At 38.0% G+C, this 15,581-nt stretch overlaps 4 protein-coding genes and 1 pseudogene across 5 annotated transcripts; 2 read left to right on the top strand and 3 right to left on the bottom strand.

The window, feature by feature from the left end:
* The first annotated feature begins 1,532 nt into the window (after positions 1 to 1,532).
* Positions 1,533 to 4,032, top strand: LOC104790569 (BAG family molecular chaperone regulator 8, chloroplastic-like). The gene is made up of 2 exons (XM_010516344.3): positions 1,533 to 2,425; positions 2,501 to 4,032. Exons 1-2 carry the CDS (start codon positions 1,676 to 1,678, stop codon positions 3,656 to 3,658), a joined length of 1,908 nt encoding a protein of 635 aa, XP_010514646.2. The 5' UTR covers positions 1,533 to 1,675; the 3' UTR covers positions 3,659 to 4,032.
* LOC104790573 (alpha-glucan phosphorylase 1) lies at positions 3,974 to 9,483 on the top strand. Its single transcript, XM_010516348.3, has 15 exons — positions 3,974 to 4,629; positions 4,764 to 4,993; positions 5,088 to 5,189; positions 5,353 to 5,529; positions 5,620 to 5,895; positions 6,223 to 6,494; positions 6,616 to 6,733; positions 6,813 to 7,190; positions 7,285 to 7,437; positions 7,525 to 7,653; positions 7,843 to 8,079; positions 8,234 to 8,310; positions 8,545 to 8,731; positions 8,821 to 9,021; positions 9,124 to 9,483. Exons 1-15 carry the CDS (start codon positions 4,389 to 4,391, stop codon positions 9,238 to 9,240), a joined length of 2,895 nt encoding a protein of 964 aa, XP_010514650.1. The 5' UTR covers positions 3,974 to 4,388; the 3' UTR covers positions 9,241 to 9,483.
* Positions 9,321 to 11,136, bottom strand: LOC104790572 (uncharacterized). The gene is made up of 2 exons (XM_010516347.2): positions 10,483 to 11,136; positions 9,321 to 9,891 (listed from the first exon to the last, which is right to left on the bottom strand). Exons 1-2 carry the CDS (start codon positions 10,816 to 10,818, stop codon positions 9,376 to 9,378), a joined length of 852 nt encoding a protein of 283 aa, XP_010514649.1. The 5' UTR covers positions 10,819 to 11,136; the 3' UTR covers positions 9,321 to 9,375.
* Positions 11,116 to 13,679, bottom strand: LOC104790571 (uncharacterized; annotated as a pseudogene). Its single transcript, XR_015560486.1, has 2 exons — positions 13,539 to 13,679; positions 11,116 to 13,412 (listed from the first exon to the last, which is right to left on the bottom strand). The product of XR_015560486.1 is annotated as an uncharacterized LOC104790571 (transcript).
* Positions 13,680 to 13,863: 184 nt separating this feature from the next.
* LOC104790570 (histidine-containing phosphotransfer protein 2) lies at positions 13,864 to 15,368 on the bottom strand. The gene is made up of 6 exons (XM_010516345.3): positions 15,087 to 15,368; positions 14,668 to 14,798; positions 14,501 to 14,575; positions 14,344 to 14,415; positions 14,186 to 14,258; positions 13,864 to 14,084 (listed from the first exon to the last, which is right to left on the bottom strand). Exons 1-6 carry the CDS (start codon positions 15,150 to 15,152, stop codon positions 14,028 to 14,030), a joined length of 474 nt encoding a protein of 157 aa, XP_010514647.1. The 5' UTR covers positions 15,153 to 15,368; the 3' UTR covers positions 13,864 to 14,027.
* Positions 15,369 to 15,581: the final 213 nt, after the last annotated feature.

A 15,581-nucleotide genomic window follows, 5' to 3' on the forward strand; every position in this document is an offset into this window, starting at 1 on the left:
AGTTCAGCTGCATTAAACTAGAGTTTCGTCGATTTATTATTATATGGTCGGGTTTCGAATATCGACTTAAAAAATCTTTCACCTAAAGAAATATAAATTTAAACCCGAGATCAAATGTGACACTTTGAAACTCTGATCGCTAAAAGAGCTACCTTTTGTTACCCCATCTTCACAGGTGGATGTAAACCTCCTGGTTATATTGACGAATGGACTGAATTGTCATGATATCATTGATAATAAGAAGATTATAATTTAGATGATTTTTAAATTTATAATCGACTAAATTGTGATATGTGGGTGATTTAATTTAAACTTTTATTTGTGAATTTTTAATTTATAGTCAAATAAATATAGATTTATTTTGATATAGTCCTTTGGAAAAAATTGGTGCCTGTATAATCTAGTTGTTGTTTTTAGGATGTACATGATACAAAGCACTGGAATTATAATAAAATTATGAAAAAATATTCAATGATGTTTGATTTTTAAAATTATTCTAACTTCATATTCTTTTTTCTTTTATGAAATGTTAAATTAATTCATAATCAAAATATTTATATATCAACATACTGCAAATATTTATAGTATGATAGTTTGGTTTCCATTCCTCCATTAACTATATATGAATTGGTAAGACGTTTCTCAATTGTTTTTAGTATTTTCCAAAGATTAGCATGGTTTGGATTTAAAATAATATGTTTGTAAAATTACCTTCTTCCTTTACTTATTATCATTATTTTTAGTTTTTCAGAACTACTTGTAATAAAAACGGATGTTCATGAAATTATTTGACCATAGCAAGCACATTTAGGTAATTACCTTAGACTAGGCAAAAATTATTTATGGCTTGAGAATTAGACAAAAGTCTATAATGCCAAGGTTACTTGAGAATTAAACTCAAATCTTAAGTGACGCTGTCAAATCAACATATATGGGGAAATCATACGACCAACATGTCTCCATTATGATTAATAGAAGAACACATATCTTAGGAACTAGAAAAGGAATAATATAATTTGCTATATAAACTACAGTTGTGATAATAGATCTAAAATTATCATACTATCTGAATCACAATATTGACTTTGGTAGTTATAGTGGTGTCACTATTGCTTGGTTCATCTCGGTATCAAAAACTAAACAAATTTTATCATTCCAAATTTTGCAAAATCTAAAATTTACACCAAAAATTCAGAATTGCAAAAATAAAAATAAATTAAAAACTAGAAAATATTCAAGAACTTTGTTTACAAACTTAATTTTTAAATAGACTATTATTATATTTAAGAAGTTAGTTTAGAATTTTACTAATGAACTGTAAGCAAACTTTTACTAGTAGATTATAAAAATATTCATGTCTCCAACATTTCTCTCGCAAACTATACGCAATGTCCAGTCCACGTAACCAAAAGAATTTCATACCATAATAGTACTCGCGCGTGGAACCTAATATTTCAACCTTATTTTGATGTTTAGAAAATATTTATGACTCTTATCTTATTCACACTTCTATTCTTTTTAATGTTACTCGCAAACATCAACCAGAATATTCATTCATGTCACCAACATTTCTGTCACAAAGTGTTTAAGATGCATAATCTGCAAAACTCAAGTGGAACAAATTAAGAACCTCGTACAAATCCCATCCGGTTTGGTTCGACCAGTCGTCCACAAGATGAAATGCGTGCCGGATCATAATAACTCACAAGCACTACGTGACGTTTCTCAGTCTTCATCTTCTAAAAAGGTTTCTCTCATTCACGGGACCGATTTGGTCAAAAGCCATTTAATACTCCTTGATCTAGTAGTAGACTCCGCCGCCGATTCTATGGCATCTCACCACCACCACGGCTGCGTACGCCACCAGAACCACCACAATAACATCCCTCTATTCGCCACATCATCACACTGCTGCACTCAAATCAACCACCCTTCTCCGCCGCCGCCGCCGCCGGAGGATAATCTTATTCATCTCGTCGCTACTTACCTCCAAAATCAGCAGCAACAAGAAACACAATGCTCATGCGAAGCCTCGTGTCAAAACATCAATGTCGTTAGAGGTCAGCACCGTGTTTTGCGCCAGCAGAAGAATGTTCCACGAGAATACGACCAAGTTGTTCTGTCTTGTCTTCTCCGCAAAATCGATGATCTTGAATCGTCGCTCAACAAGTTTTCATCTTGCTATGACCAACGTCGTCGAGATCGACACTCTACGCTGAGAGATTCGGCGGCGCGTGTCATCCAAACCCATTTCCGGTCTTACCTTGTTCACAGATCCATATCCTTCAGGCAACTCAAGGAGCTTGCAACGATCAAATCTAGCTTCTTGTCTCTCAAGTCTTCTGTTTCAGGGAAACCCATTTTCCCTTTCAAAGCAGTTTCTCGGAAAGCTACAGACTTGCTTCTTCAACTTGACTCGTATCAGGTATTAAATGAATCCTTCTGTTTATTAAGTTTTTTTTTTCAGATCTTTGATTTAGTATCATTGTCTCTCTATTAGGGTAGGATTGATCCAATGATACGAAGTAGTAAGAGATCATTGAGCAGAGATTTGGTGAGGTTTTTGCAGTATGTTGATGATTGTGCTGTTAAAAGGAGTGATTTTGTTGCTAAGTCTTCAATAACCGTGAGTAGCCGCAGCAAACTTAATGGTAAAAAGCCTCAGGGTTTTGGTGTAGCTGATGACAGAACAATAGAGAAATCGAGGAACGGAATGGGGAAAGTCTTTGTTACTTCTAGTGAAGATGAAGATAGCAATGCAGACATGACTGATGATAGTGAAGAAGTTCCAGTGAGTTGTATTGATAAGAGGAAGATTGGTAGCTCTAACTCTAGAACCGGGGCTGTAATAAAAGGCAATGTAGTGAAGCCTTCGGGTAGTACATTTGTTGTATTGGACAAGAACAGGAATGTGTATCAGGTATATGGAAGTACGCATGATCTAACCTCGAGTGCCGAGGATGATGCAGTTGATGGTGACGAGGAAACCCTCGTGATGTCTAGGGATAGTGGAAGGAGGCATAGTTTGAAAACTAGGAACGGGGTTTCAGTGAAAGGAAGTGGAGCGAAAACAACCCGGGTGGTGAAAGCTATGAGCGTTGATGGAAATGGGAATGTATGTAAGGTTTATGGAGATACAAATGACCTAACTTCAAGTGCAGAGGATGATGATTCAGTTGATGATGGAGAGGAAACTCTCGTGATGTCGAGGGATGATGGAAAGAGGCATAGTTCGAAAACTGGGAACAGGGTTTTGGTGAAAGGAAGTGGAGGAAAAACAATACCAGTGGTGAAAACTGTGAGCTTTGATGAGAATGGGAACGTGTATAAGGTGTATGGAGATACGCCAGAGTCAAGCGTAAGGGAGGAAGGTGACTCGATCAGCGGATCAAACGATGGAAATGGAGAAGGGAAAGGGAATGTGAATGAGGTTGAGGAAATCAAATACGTTCGAAAAGAAAACGAGAGCTTTGAAGATGATGAAGAAGAAGAAGAAGAAGAAACTGATTCTGAAAATGAAGTCTCTTCTTCAGAGGGCAGTGAAGGAGTTACAAGAAACGTGAACCACCAAGGAAATAACAAACACGAGAGGGAAATCCAGGTTCAAAAAGGAAGCTTAATGTTCTCTCCTCCATTGCCACTAAAAATGGAGCCTTGACTAGTGTGGCATGAAAAGTCCTCCAAAGCGACGACATCATTGGTTATGGTTATGAGTAGTTTAATTCCAAAAACCTGCATTTTGGTATGTTCTAGAAACTCAATGAGATAACCTTTTTAGTTGTAGAAATTGTAACATAAACTGCATTGTGATTGTTTCCTTGGTTTGCTCATTCCACTTCCGTCTTTCTGTACTCTCTTTGCCATTTTCGAGTCGACCCTATTGTCATAGACAAATGTTATTCTTTGAGTGATGGTCTCCTCAGTTGCCTGTAGAAACCAGCCAGCTTGATTAGGTAGATCAATTGGAGTGTAATTTTTTTTTTTCTTTTTCTGTGTTTGTAACTCAATAAGAAGTTTTTGTTTGTTGCATTATTCTCGAGTGTACTGTATCATTCAGTACAAGTATATTCACGTGAACAAAAGGAGTCGCACTAAATTGACGATGAAGAAATCTGACACGTGTACGGTGCACATTACTTCTCTTGTCGCTTTCTCCCAGAAATATCTCCTTCCTCACTACTAAAACCCACTGAGAAAGGTGATTTCTCACGGATAGTACAGTCTCATCATCCAATAAAAACACGACACGTGGATATCAATGTCACGTGGCGTAGTCAATCACACAGATCACTTGTTTATAACTTGATCACTCTCACTGATAAGATTTTGCCTCGTGAAACTGAAAAAAAAAAGAAGCTCAGAGCTCTCTACTCCACCACTGTGATTTGATGGATACGATGCGAATCTCCGGTGTATCGACCGGAGCTGAGATTTTAGTTCAATGCAATTCATTATCAAGCCTCGTTGCTCGTCGTTTTGCTGACAACGGAAGATGGAAGACGAGGATGTTTCCGGCGAGAAGCAGAAACTGGCGACCGTCGTTAAAGAAAAGGTTTCCCTTAGTGGTTAAATCTATCTCTAGCGAGCCTAAGGAGAAGGTGGTTGATGCAGTTATCGATTCCGAACAAGGTTTTTTTCTCATCCGAATTACTTGGTTCTAGTTCAAGAATTTAGGGTATGGAATTTGGATTTTGTAGTGAAAATGTTGGGGTTTGTGAAAGTTTACTGATTCGTATTCAATGTGATTGAATTTTTTTTTTCAGAAGTGATGAATCCGTTTGCTCCAGATGCTGCTTCCGTAGCTTCGAGTATCAAGTACCACGCGGAGTTCACGCCTTTGTTTTCTCCGGAGAAGTTTGAGTTACCTAAGGCGTTCTTTGCGACTGCGCAGAGTGTTAGAGACGCTCTGATCATGAATTGGAATGCTACTTATGAGTATTACAATAGGGTGAATGTGAAACAGGCTTATTATCTGTCAATGGAGTTTTTGCAGGTTTTTGCTTTTGACTTTTATTCTTTCTTGTGTGTTTGTAACTCTTAGTGGTCTTGTGTTTGGTTATATTACCTTACTATTTTTCACATTGTAGGGTAGAGCCTTGTCGAATGCAGTGGGTAACCTTGGGCTTAATAGCGCTTACGGTGACGCCTTGAAGAGGCTTGGTTTTGATTTGGAAAGTGTAGCTAGTCAGGTGAGTTTTTGATTATTATTGTAGATTGATCTTCTCAAGGATGGATGATCTACTACAAAAGTCTAAGAGCTGGTTGTTTTTGTGGGTTTGTTGCTTGGTTTCACAGAGCCTTTATCTTCTTTATTTGTGCTGAGATGCTTAATCTTTGACTTCCAAATGATAGGAGCCAGACCCTGCACTTGGGAATGGTGGACTTGGGAGACTTGCGTCGTGCTTTTTGGATTCCATGGCAACTTTGAATTATCCGGCTTGGGGTTATGGGCTTAGATACAAGTATGGCTTGTTCAAGCAGAGAATCACAAAAGATGGACAGGAGGAAGCTGCAGAAGATTGGCTTGAGGTCTCCTTCTCTAACTCTTTTCCTAATTTGTACTCCCTGGAAACAATGCTGAGAAGTGGACATATTTATTTACTTACCTGTTTCTTTCAGCTGAGCAATCCTTGGGAAATAGTCAGAAACGATGTCTCATATCCTATTAAGTTTTATGGAAAAGTGGTTTTTGGATCAGATGGTAAGAAACGGTGGATTGGTGGAGAAGACATAGTTGCTGTTGCCTATGATGTTCCTATACCTGGTTATAAAACTAAGACGACAATCAATCTGCGACTTTGGTCAACGAAAGCTCCTTCAGAAGATTTTGATTTATCTTCATACAACTCTGGGAAGCATACTGAAGCAGCAGAAGCTCTATTTAACGCTGAAAAGGTCTGTATTTGAGCAGCACTAACATCATTGCGTAGAAAACTGTCGGTAGATGCATTAAGTTTCATTTAAAGTTGCTTTCACATTTGTGTTTTCACACCTAGCACTTTTCACTTCTAATAAATTTGACCATGATCTGTTTACAAAGGCCTTTCTGGTTACTCGGTTAGTGCATATATCTGACAAATTTAGGGAGAGCTAGCAACAATATGTTATCACATGGAGATTCAGACTCGCATCACTTGCACTTCTTTATATAACAACGAGCTTTTTGATGTGTACTTGCTGAAAAATAATTTTTTTTTTTCCTGTGTTTCCTAATGAAATTAGATTTGTTACGTGCTTTACCCTGGAGATGAGTCACGTGAAGGAAAAACTCTTCGTCTGAAGCAACAATACACGCTGTGCTCAGCCTCGCTCCAAGATATCGTAACACGTTTTGAGACAAGATCTGGAGGAAATGTCAACTGGGAAGAATTCCCAGAGAAGGTTGCAGTGCAGATGAATGACACTCACCCTACCCTATGCATTCCTGAGTTAATGAGGATTCTAATGGATTTGAAAGGACTAAGCTGGGAAGACGCTTGGAAAATCACACAAAGGTACTTTTTAAAATGTCTTTTAGTCTCTTGTGCTTATTTGCTTTTCTCGTTCCAAAATAAAAGATAAACATACAAGTTTAAAACCTGCAACGAGTTTCTGAAAGGTTAATAATGTTTCAAGGACTGTGGCATACACCAACCATACAGTCTTGCCTGAAGCACTGGAGAAGTGGAGCTTGGAACTAATGGAGAAATTGCTTCCACGTCATGTAGAGATTATAGAAAAGATTGATGAGGAGGTCATCCCTGAACAACATCAAATGTCTCTTCTATCTTTTCTTTCGTACTTGATCTAAATTTCAGTTTCATGTATTGCAGCTAGTTCGCACAATTGTCTATGAGTATGGCACTGCAGACCATGACTTACTCAAAGAAAAACTGAAGGCAATGAGAATCTTAGAAAACGTCGAGTTGCCTTCTGCCTTTGCAGATGTGATTGTGAAGCCGGAGATCTTACCAGTTATTGCAAAAGACACCATAGACGAGCTCGAAGATGCTCAAACTGGTGTGAATAAGGAACAAGAAGAGGATAAAACTGCTGTGGAGGAGGAGGAAGTTATCCCAGAACCGACAGTAAAACCACCAGGGATGGTCCGTATGGCCAACCTTGCTGTCGTGGGTGGTCATGCTGTAAACGGAGTTGCAGAGATACACAGTGAAATAGTGAAGCAGGATGTTTTTAATGATTTCGTTCAGGTAAAAATTCTAATTATGAACCGTTGAAATGCTATAAAATATACTACCTGGAAGAACGTAGCTCTCATCTTTGAATATTCTATCATTTTGGCAGTTGTGGCCAGAAAAATTTCAGAATAAAACCAATGGAGTAACACCAAGGCGATGGATTCGTTTTTGCAACCCTTATCTAAGTGATATCATAACTAAATGGATAGGCACAGAAGACTGGGTCTTACATACCGAAAAGCTTGCAGAGCTAAGAAAGGTATGTGCTTTATCAGATTCGGTGTTGTTTCACATTCTGTAGTCTCTGTAGTAATACACTGGGTATCATTGTTTGGTATTTCTCCAGTTTGCAGATAATGAAGATCTCCAATCTGAGTGGAGGGCAGCAAAGAAGAAAAACAAGTTGAAGGTTGTGTCACTAATCAAGGAAAGAACCGGATATACTGTCAGCCCGGATGCAATGTTTGACATTCAGGTTAGTTCCAAAGGATCTTTTTTTACTGATGAGTTTTTTTTTTTTGGATGCTGCTTTTCTGTTTGAAAAGTCCATTCGACATCCGGGCTTTACCCAACAAATATATGTGTAAAGCACAAATCTAAGAAGCTTTCTTATCATCTCATTAAATAGTAAAACTTTGGTTTTTGCCTTGCAAACTATTTGCAGATTAAACGTATTCACGAGTACAAGCGACAACTGCTTAATATCTTGGGAATTGTTTACCGCTACAAAAAGATGAAGGAATTGAGTGCCAGTGAGAGGGAGAAGGCATTTGTTCCAAGAGTTTGCATATTTGGGGGAAAAGCATTTGCCACATATGTACAAGCTAAAAGGATTGTGAAATTCATCACAGATGTTGCATCTACAATTAACCATGATCCAGAAATAGGTGACCTGCTTAAGGTACGTGACTTTTCTTACCTATGAAGTCTGGTTTAAGCGTCTCAAGCGTAGAGCAGACAACCAGGATAATCCTCTATGAAGTCTGGTTTAAGCGTCTTGTGGAAGATGGTACCTATATTAGAACCAGTAATCAGAAGTGTTAACTATCTTGTAGGTTATCTTTGTTCCTGATTACAATGTCAGTGTTGCTGAATTGCTTATTCCAGCAAGTGAGCTTTCTCAGCACATCAGGTAACAACTGCTTTGGCTTAGTCACCTTTTATAGGTTTTGGTCACAACTCCATGAGGCTGAAACACTGAAATTGAGATAACTGGTAAACCAGGAGCTTGGGCTAGTATCTCTGTTTGTCATGAGAACTGTAGGAACAAATCCTGGCACAAGTAACAATGTTTAGTGAAATTTAGAAAAAGTTATATTCAATGGTACTGTGGTATTTTCTGAATACTTACGAGTTCTCTCTGCAGTACCGCTGGGATGGAAGCTAGTGGGACAAGCAACATGAAATTTTCGATGAACGGATGTGTTTTGATTGGAACCTTGGATGGGGCAAATGTCGAGATTAGAGAAGAAGTTGGAGAAGAAAATTTCTTCCTCTTTGGTGCCAAAGCTGATGAGATTGTGAAACTCAGGAAGGAGAGAGCAGAGGGAAAGGTATACGATTTGAAGAGTTAACCTTGTCACGCTTCTCATTTAGCATCAAACAGAACTTGATTTTGATCTGCTTGCTCTTCGCATTCCAGTTTGTTCCGGATCCTACTTTTGAAGAAGTCAAGAAGTTCGTTAGAAGCGGTGTCTTTGGCTCAAACACCTACGACGAACTAATTGGCTCTTTGGAAGGAAATGAAGGCTTTGGACGAGCGGACTACTTCCTCGTTGGGAAAGACTTTCCTAGTTACATTGAATGCCAAGAAAAGGTTGATGAGGCTTACCGAGACCAGAAAGTAAGTATTGGTACATTTTCATTGATCATCAAGCTTTATGTTGACTCAGTGCAAAACTTCCTCAAAGATTTAAACCTTAAATATTGCTATTTATGATTACAGAGATGGACGAGAATGTCAATCTTGAACACAGCAGGTTCATTCAAGTTTAGCAGTGACCGGACAATCCACGAATACGCTAAAGACATATGGAACATCAAGCAAGTTGAACTTCCATGAGGCTTGAGAACACCAGTCTACGTTAAGAAACTGTTTTGTACCTTCCCAAGTCTGTAAGTGTATCAAAAGTAATAAGGAAATAATCATGTAATGATGCAATACAATTGAATGTAAGAAATAAGATTCAAGAGTCTATTATGTATTTACAGGGGCCTTCGCTGCCTTAGCGGCATGCTTCTGACCGGCTAAATGATTGTTGTAAACCTTGTCGCTATTACAAACCACGTTGCATATTCTACACAATCTAACTGACTCATTTGAAACCCCACATTCAACGACTCTCCGTCTCTTTGTCTCTAGATCTTCTCGTGTTGATTCCGCACCTTTCTTCCTAGCCTTGCTCTTAAACGGATTCTCTTGTGGTCCTATCAAAGGGACTGCAATGGTTGGTCCAGACAAAGAAGAAGCCGTGTTAGATGACGCTAAGCATGTTTTTAACTTCTCCAAGTTCTTCAGGTGTTTCTTCCCCAATATATGTTGCTCGAACACACTCGGACCGTTACAGTAAACTTTACAAACTTCACAGTAAGCAGATTGAACAACTTTTCCCTTCTTTGATGGTTTCTTCACTTCCGGAAGTTGAGCTTGAACTACGTAGCCAGTCCAAGAGATATCCGGCGGGTATAAGCTATGAGGCTGCCCTGTGGGATCCTGATTCCTCCTCAATTACAAAAGTACAAGAAAATATCAAATATCAAATTCAGCACACCGGTAAGGTAGTAAATATAGTGCATAAACAAACAAAATTTTATTTCTTCAGATCCTAGAATTTTTGTTGTGCTGTGACCCTAAGTTACATGATGGTTCCCTTTCTAGAACAAGTTTGCAGCATAACAAGAGGAGCAAATAGATCAATCTCAAGAGAGCAATCACAAAGCAACATTGTCAAACTGAAGTTCACTAATGATACAAGTAACACACCCTGCACACATACATCATCTTAGACTTGATACACATGATCACAAGGAATCAGTAAGACATACATAAAAGACATCATCTTCACATTGAGATTTGCACAAACAACAATCACTAGATAATCAAACCGTTTGATGTCTAGCGAAAACAGAGCAACATGGTTGAAACTGAAATCACCTAATGCATCAAGAACTTGTTGCAAAGGACCTAACTTTATCATCCACATATCCTAACGAATCACTAAATAAATCATCAGCTTGACCCCATTGATTTCCAAAGTTAAAGGAGAAAAAATGTCATAACTTTCCCCTCATCAAAACAACTTACAGGTCCTGTAATCGCAAGAGGATCAGTGCCATACATATGAATAGCCTCTCTCCAAGCCCAGTTCTGAGTATCCGAATCCAATATGTAATACGCCGTCGTATCTACAGTCACATCCGACGTGGTAGTGGCAATCGTAGCCGCCGTAGGATCAACAACTCCAGGCGGTGGTGGAATTGCAAAAGCTAAGGATTCGTCATGGGTTTGCTGGTTAGGTTCTGGATTTGCGTAGTAACCATAATAGGAAGCGTAGTACCCATCAGCCGGCGTCGACATATTCATTTCCGGTGGTTGCATCGCCGGTGCCGGCGGTTGTTGCCACTGGCTGTTGTAATCCATCAAAACATTGAATGAAAGTTTTGATCTTTTTTGCTCCTTTTACCATCAATACAGATTAAAGTTTTCCTTTTCTTCATTTCCAAGTGGTTCAAAAAAGATCAGACAAACCAGTTAGATCGAAAAATCTGTCCTTTTGGTTTAATTGAACCAGTAAAGAATCAATTTCACTTGGATAAATTAAGTTGGAATGATTCTGTATCTCAGACATGAAGGTGGAACACAACTCATACAAAGAAGAAGTATTTGAAGTATTTGTATCTCCAAGAATTGAGACTGAGCTCGAGGATAGTTTCAGACTAACAAAAACCTGGTTTTTTCTTCTGTTTCATGTCTTGAACACTATAATAAAGTGGATAAAAAATACAGGGAAAAATGTCACAACTATATACATCTGCAAATCAAATCATTCAATCAATGTATAGATGAACACATATTTTTATCCTTTCTCTGTAGTAATTTGGTACAATGTGAAACCTCAAAAGCTTTGGTTTTGAGGGCTGTGAACCAAACTTCCTAGCTTCCTACTCAGTCTTGCCACAAATTGAATTATCATCTTCAGTGTACTCCTTTTCACTCACTAACAGCCCTTTCATCGATCAATGAAGTGTTTGATGACCACCTAGAGCTTGAGAGCATACAAAACTCTTGCCACATATTTTGAATCTATAGCTGGAGTGAGATTTACTTCCCAGAGGAGAATGTAATGCACTAAACTTGGTTTTACTGCAACTACTAGACTTGTCGAAACCCGAGTGAGCAACAAGCAGTTCACGAAAGTCATCTAGTTTCGACTCAGCACAATGTAAGAAGATCTTCTCCTGAGAGACTCCAAAGCTTGATGGATGTGAAACAATCTTCCTAGCTTCTGGGGTAGAAGGTAATGCACTGAACCTGGTCATACTGCAAGTACCAGACTTATCGAAGCCCGAGTGAGCAAGCAGTTCGTGGAACTCTAGTCTCGGCTCAACACATTGTAAGTTCTTCTCCTCCTGAAAGACTTCAAAGCTTGATGGTTGTGTAACAATCTTCTTAGCTTCTGATGAGTCAGACAACGAATTATCATCTTTAGTATACTCCCTTTTATGTGCTAATTGCCCTTCAATCGATCTGTGAAGTCTTTGGTGACCACCTAGAACTTGATAACACCCAAAACTCTTTGTCACATTTACAACATTTATAGCCGGAGTGAGTCTTTTTCTGCAATTTACTTCTCAATGGTTTAATCTCCAAATCCATAACATCATCACCACCCAGAGGCAAGTTTCTGATAGAAGCAAAGTCATAAACTCGCTGAGACAACATAACCAAGCTCACTGCAACAAAAAATAATCGAGTCGAAATGCTGGACTGCGATTTACTTCTCAGGGAAGAAGATAATGGAATGATACTGCAACTAATAGACTTGTCGAAACCCGGATGAGAAAGCAATTCACTAAAGTCTTGTTTCGACTCAACACAATGTAAGATCTTCCCCTGAGAGACTTGTAATGAGTCAGACAGTGGATTATGATCTTTAGTATACTTCCTTTTACGCGATAATTTCTCTCTATTCGGTCTGTGAACTCTTTGGTGGTTACTTAGAGATATAGAACGCACAAAACTTTCCCCACATATGTTGCAATCATAGCTTGATTTGCTCTGAGTATCTTTCTGTAATTCACTTCTCAGCGTAGAAGGTAATGCACTGAAACTGGTTTTACTAGAGTAAGAAAGCAGTTCACTAAAGTCTTGTTTCAACTCAACACAATGTAAGACCTTCTCTTGAGAGACTTCAAAGCTTGATGGTTTTGAAACAGTCTTTTTAGCTTCTGCTGAGTAAGACAGTGACTTATTATCACCTATGTACTTCTTTTCACGCTCTAATAGGCTGTTATGTCCTTTGTGGCCATCTAGACCTTGCAAACACTCAAAACTCTTGTCACATACTTTGCATTTATAGCTGGAGCTACTCTCAGGTCTTTTCTGAAACTTACAAACCGAAGGAAGCAGTTCTCTGAAGTCTTGTCTTGACACAACACAATCTAAGATCTTCTCCTTCTGAAACACTTCAAAGCTTGATGGTATTGAAACAATCTTCTTATCTTCTGATGAGCCAAAAAACAGTGAACTATCATCTTTAGTGTTCTCCTTTTTACTCTCTAGTTTCTCTTTAATCGATCTGTGAAGTCTTTTGTGGCCACCCAGAGCTTGATAACACCCAAAACTATTGCCACATACATTACATTTATGACTTGAGTTACTCTGCAAGTCACTTCTCAGAACAACAACATCATCACTGCAAGTAGTAGACTTTTCGAAACCCGAGTGAGAAACCATTTCCCTGAAGTCTTGTATGGACTCAACACAACCTAAGCTCTTCTTTTGAATAGGTATGAGCTTATCTAAATCCATGGAATCATCATCACCAGGAGGCAAATCAAAGTCACAAACTCGTTCAGATAACATAACCAAGCTCATTGCAGCTTCTTCCATCTCATGTTCCTTAAGTGACATTGAAACCAAACAAAGACAACCCAAATCCTTAGCAAATCAAGTTCATCATCGGATACGCTTAGACCCACAAGATCAAAACCCAGGAGACGTTACGAGAAAGTCTGAAATTGTAAAAAAGTCGTAATCTTTATTGAGATAATAATTAAGGGACGAATCATAAAAAGAATAGAGAGAAAGATGAAAGATCGCAAATTGCAAAAAGCTGTGAGCTTTTTTTATCAGCTTACCTGAGAAAAACCCTAACTTGATTTTGGGTATCACGACTTGAATCGCCCGAGCTCTTCTTGCTCAGCTTTTTTTACTCATAGAGAGAGAGAGACTGATAAAAAAATAACTTGTTGCGGAAGCTAAAGAAGACTATTTGGGAAGGGATTGTTATCTCCTACACTCGCGTCTACAATTAACTTCGTGCTCCCTATTATTTTGGGTATCATTGGTATCCTCCTCTAGACCCATGAACTAAGGAATCGCTATTTTTTCATAAACCGGTCAGAAACCGGTTTGTGATCTATATTCTCGGATGAGATCAAAAGAACAATACACACTACTGAATTTTATCAACAACAAAATCACTTGTCTCTTTTTTTTTGCACACATTTGAGTTCTCTGAGAGCAAACACCAAAGTCCAAAGTAATTTAAAAGAGAAACTGAAGAATCCAAATTTGAAGTCATCATCTTTTTTTTTTTTAGGGTTTAGGGGACTTTAGTAGTCTCTTTAGTTAATATCCACTTGAGGAACAATACCACCAGCTTGAATGATTTGTTTCTCAAGCTGCAACAACAACAACAACAATGGTTTAACTGGTCATCATCAAGTTGATTCATAAAAGCAGCCCAAAAACAGAAATGGATTGATTCTCTATTCACACTCACATTGAACAAATCTTGAAGCTTTGTCTTTAACGTCTTGTACTCGATATCCACTTGCTGCAAACATCTCACACACCTGTAACAAGATATTTATTACTCCACAAATCTCAACCAATAGGTCCCGAAAGAAAAAACGATACCAATATCTTGAAGAAGCTCACCCTTCGAAGTTCTGAGCTTCACAAAAGTCTTTGAAGCTAACACACAATGCTTTGACCCTCTTGGCACCAACACTGCATAGAAACAGCTTCAATCTATCAAAGCACACACACAACTTCTGCTACTAAAGATCTTATTAGATAAAAATCAAGAACATACCTTGAGCTACTACCCTTCAATTGATGCACACTCGCGCCTACCGTACTAAAATCTACAGCTCCCGTAGTCTGGTCCCTGAAAGATACACACAAGCAATGATGAATCTAGCGCAACTTCTAATGGAAGAAGACTGAATTGACTTTGAGAGTGAGAAATGAGAGACTTACAAAGCTCTAGCCATGTTACTGATAAGTTTCACACAATCTTCAAAGAAAAGAGAGAGCACCTCAGCCACAAAATCAGGGCTTCCATCATCTTGAAGCTTTTTCAACTCAGTAAACTGATCATCCAAAAAATCCTTCACAAAAAAAACAAACAAGCAATGATCTAAAACCAAAACCCATCACCCATGAATCAAAAAGTTTTAACCTTTACACAGCTCAAATCCCTAGAAAAAAAGATGATAACCTGTAAGAAACACAAAATCTACAGAAACAACCTTAAAGATTCAATCTTTCTTCAGTTTTATCATGAATCTATGCAATATAGGAGTAAATCTAGTGTCTATGATCTATATTAGCTTAGCTATAACCAAAAGACATGCGTTGGAATGAATTGGGTTCGGAGATTTGTAGAAGATTGAAACCTGTTGGTAGAGAGAAATGGTGTAATCACGGAATTGCCTCTGCAACTGAGAAATGAGAGCGTCCATGAGAGAAGAGTGAAGCGGAGACTAGGAGAGGAGATTTTTGACTTGGATTTCTGGAAATAGCCAATCCCAAGAAGAAATAAACACAATTGTGTCTTGTCTTTCTCACGAATTATATAACGCTTCTGCCATCAAAGACTTTTTTTTTTTTTTTTTTTTTTTTTTTTTTTTTTTTATGTTTACTTTAAATATAGGAAAATTAATTAAAAGAGAAAACACATTAATATTTGGACATCTCTATCTATAAAAAAATAAATAAAGGTTTTTGGAAAAAAAAATCATACATGAATATTGCAACCTTTTATATCGGTATTTTTAATCACACGTGAATGAAAGTAAGATTTATACACTAGCAAACAACTTTAAATTAAATTAAAAGAAAAAAATCTCTCAAAGAAAGAAATAAATCAAATAATAACTAGCTTTTGAAGA

Source organism: Camelina sativa, chromosome 6 (genome assembly GCF_030686135.1).
Source record: "Camelina sativa cultivar CO46 ecotype springtype chromosome 6, ASM3068613v1".
NCBI classification, from domain to species: Eukaryota; Viridiplantae; Streptophyta; class Magnoliopsida; order Brassicales; family Brassicaceae; genus Camelina; species Camelina sativa.

What these genes read in the sequence shown, in the direction of transcription:
- LOC104790569 (XM_010516344.3), top strand. Translation starts at nt 1,676, where the DNA reads ATGAAATGCGTGCCGGATCATAATAACTCACAAGCACTACGTGACGTT. An exon ending in TTCAACTTGACTCGTATCAG is followed by an intron (nt 2,426 to 2,500) that starts GTATTAAATGAA and finishes TCTCTCTATTAG; the next exon opens with GGTAGGATTGATCCAATGAT.
- LOC104790573 (XM_010516348.3), top strand. Translation starts at nt 4,389, where the DNA reads ATGGATACGATGCGAATCTCCGGTGTATCGACCGGAGCTGAGATTTTA. An exon ending in CTGCAGAAGATTGGCTTGAG is followed by an intron (nt 5,530 to 5,619) that starts GTCTCCTTCTCT and finishes TGTTTCTTTCAG; the next exon opens with CTGAGCAATCCTTGGGAAAT. An exon ending in GAGCTTTCTCAGCACATCAG is followed by an intron (nt 8,311 to 8,544) that starts GTAACAACTGCT and finishes TTCTCTCTGCAG; the next exon opens with TACCGCTGGGATGGAAGCTA.
- LOC104790572 (XM_010516347.2), bottom strand. Translation starts at nt 10,818, where the DNA reads ATGGATTACAACAGCCAGTGGCAACAACCGCCGGCACCGGCGATGCAA. An exon ending in CTCTTGCGATTACAGGACCT is followed by an intron (nt 9,892 to 10,482) that starts GTAAGTTGTTTT and finishes AGGAGGAATCAG; the next exon opens with GATCCCACAGGGCAGCCTCA.
- LOC104790570 (XM_010516345.3), bottom strand. Translation starts at nt 15,152, where the DNA reads ATGGACGCTCTCATTTCTCAGTTGCAGAGGCAATTCCGTGATTACACC. An exon ending in TTGAAGGGTAGTAGCTCAAG is followed by an intron (nt 14,416 to 14,500) that starts GTATGTTCTTGA and finishes GTTTCTATGCAG; the next exon opens with TGTTGGTGCCAAGAGGGTCA. An exon ending in AGCTTCAAGATTTGTTCAAT is followed by an intron (nt 14,085 to 14,185) that starts GTGAGTGTGAAT and finishes TTGTTGTTGCAG; the next exon opens with CTTGAGAAACAAATCATTCA.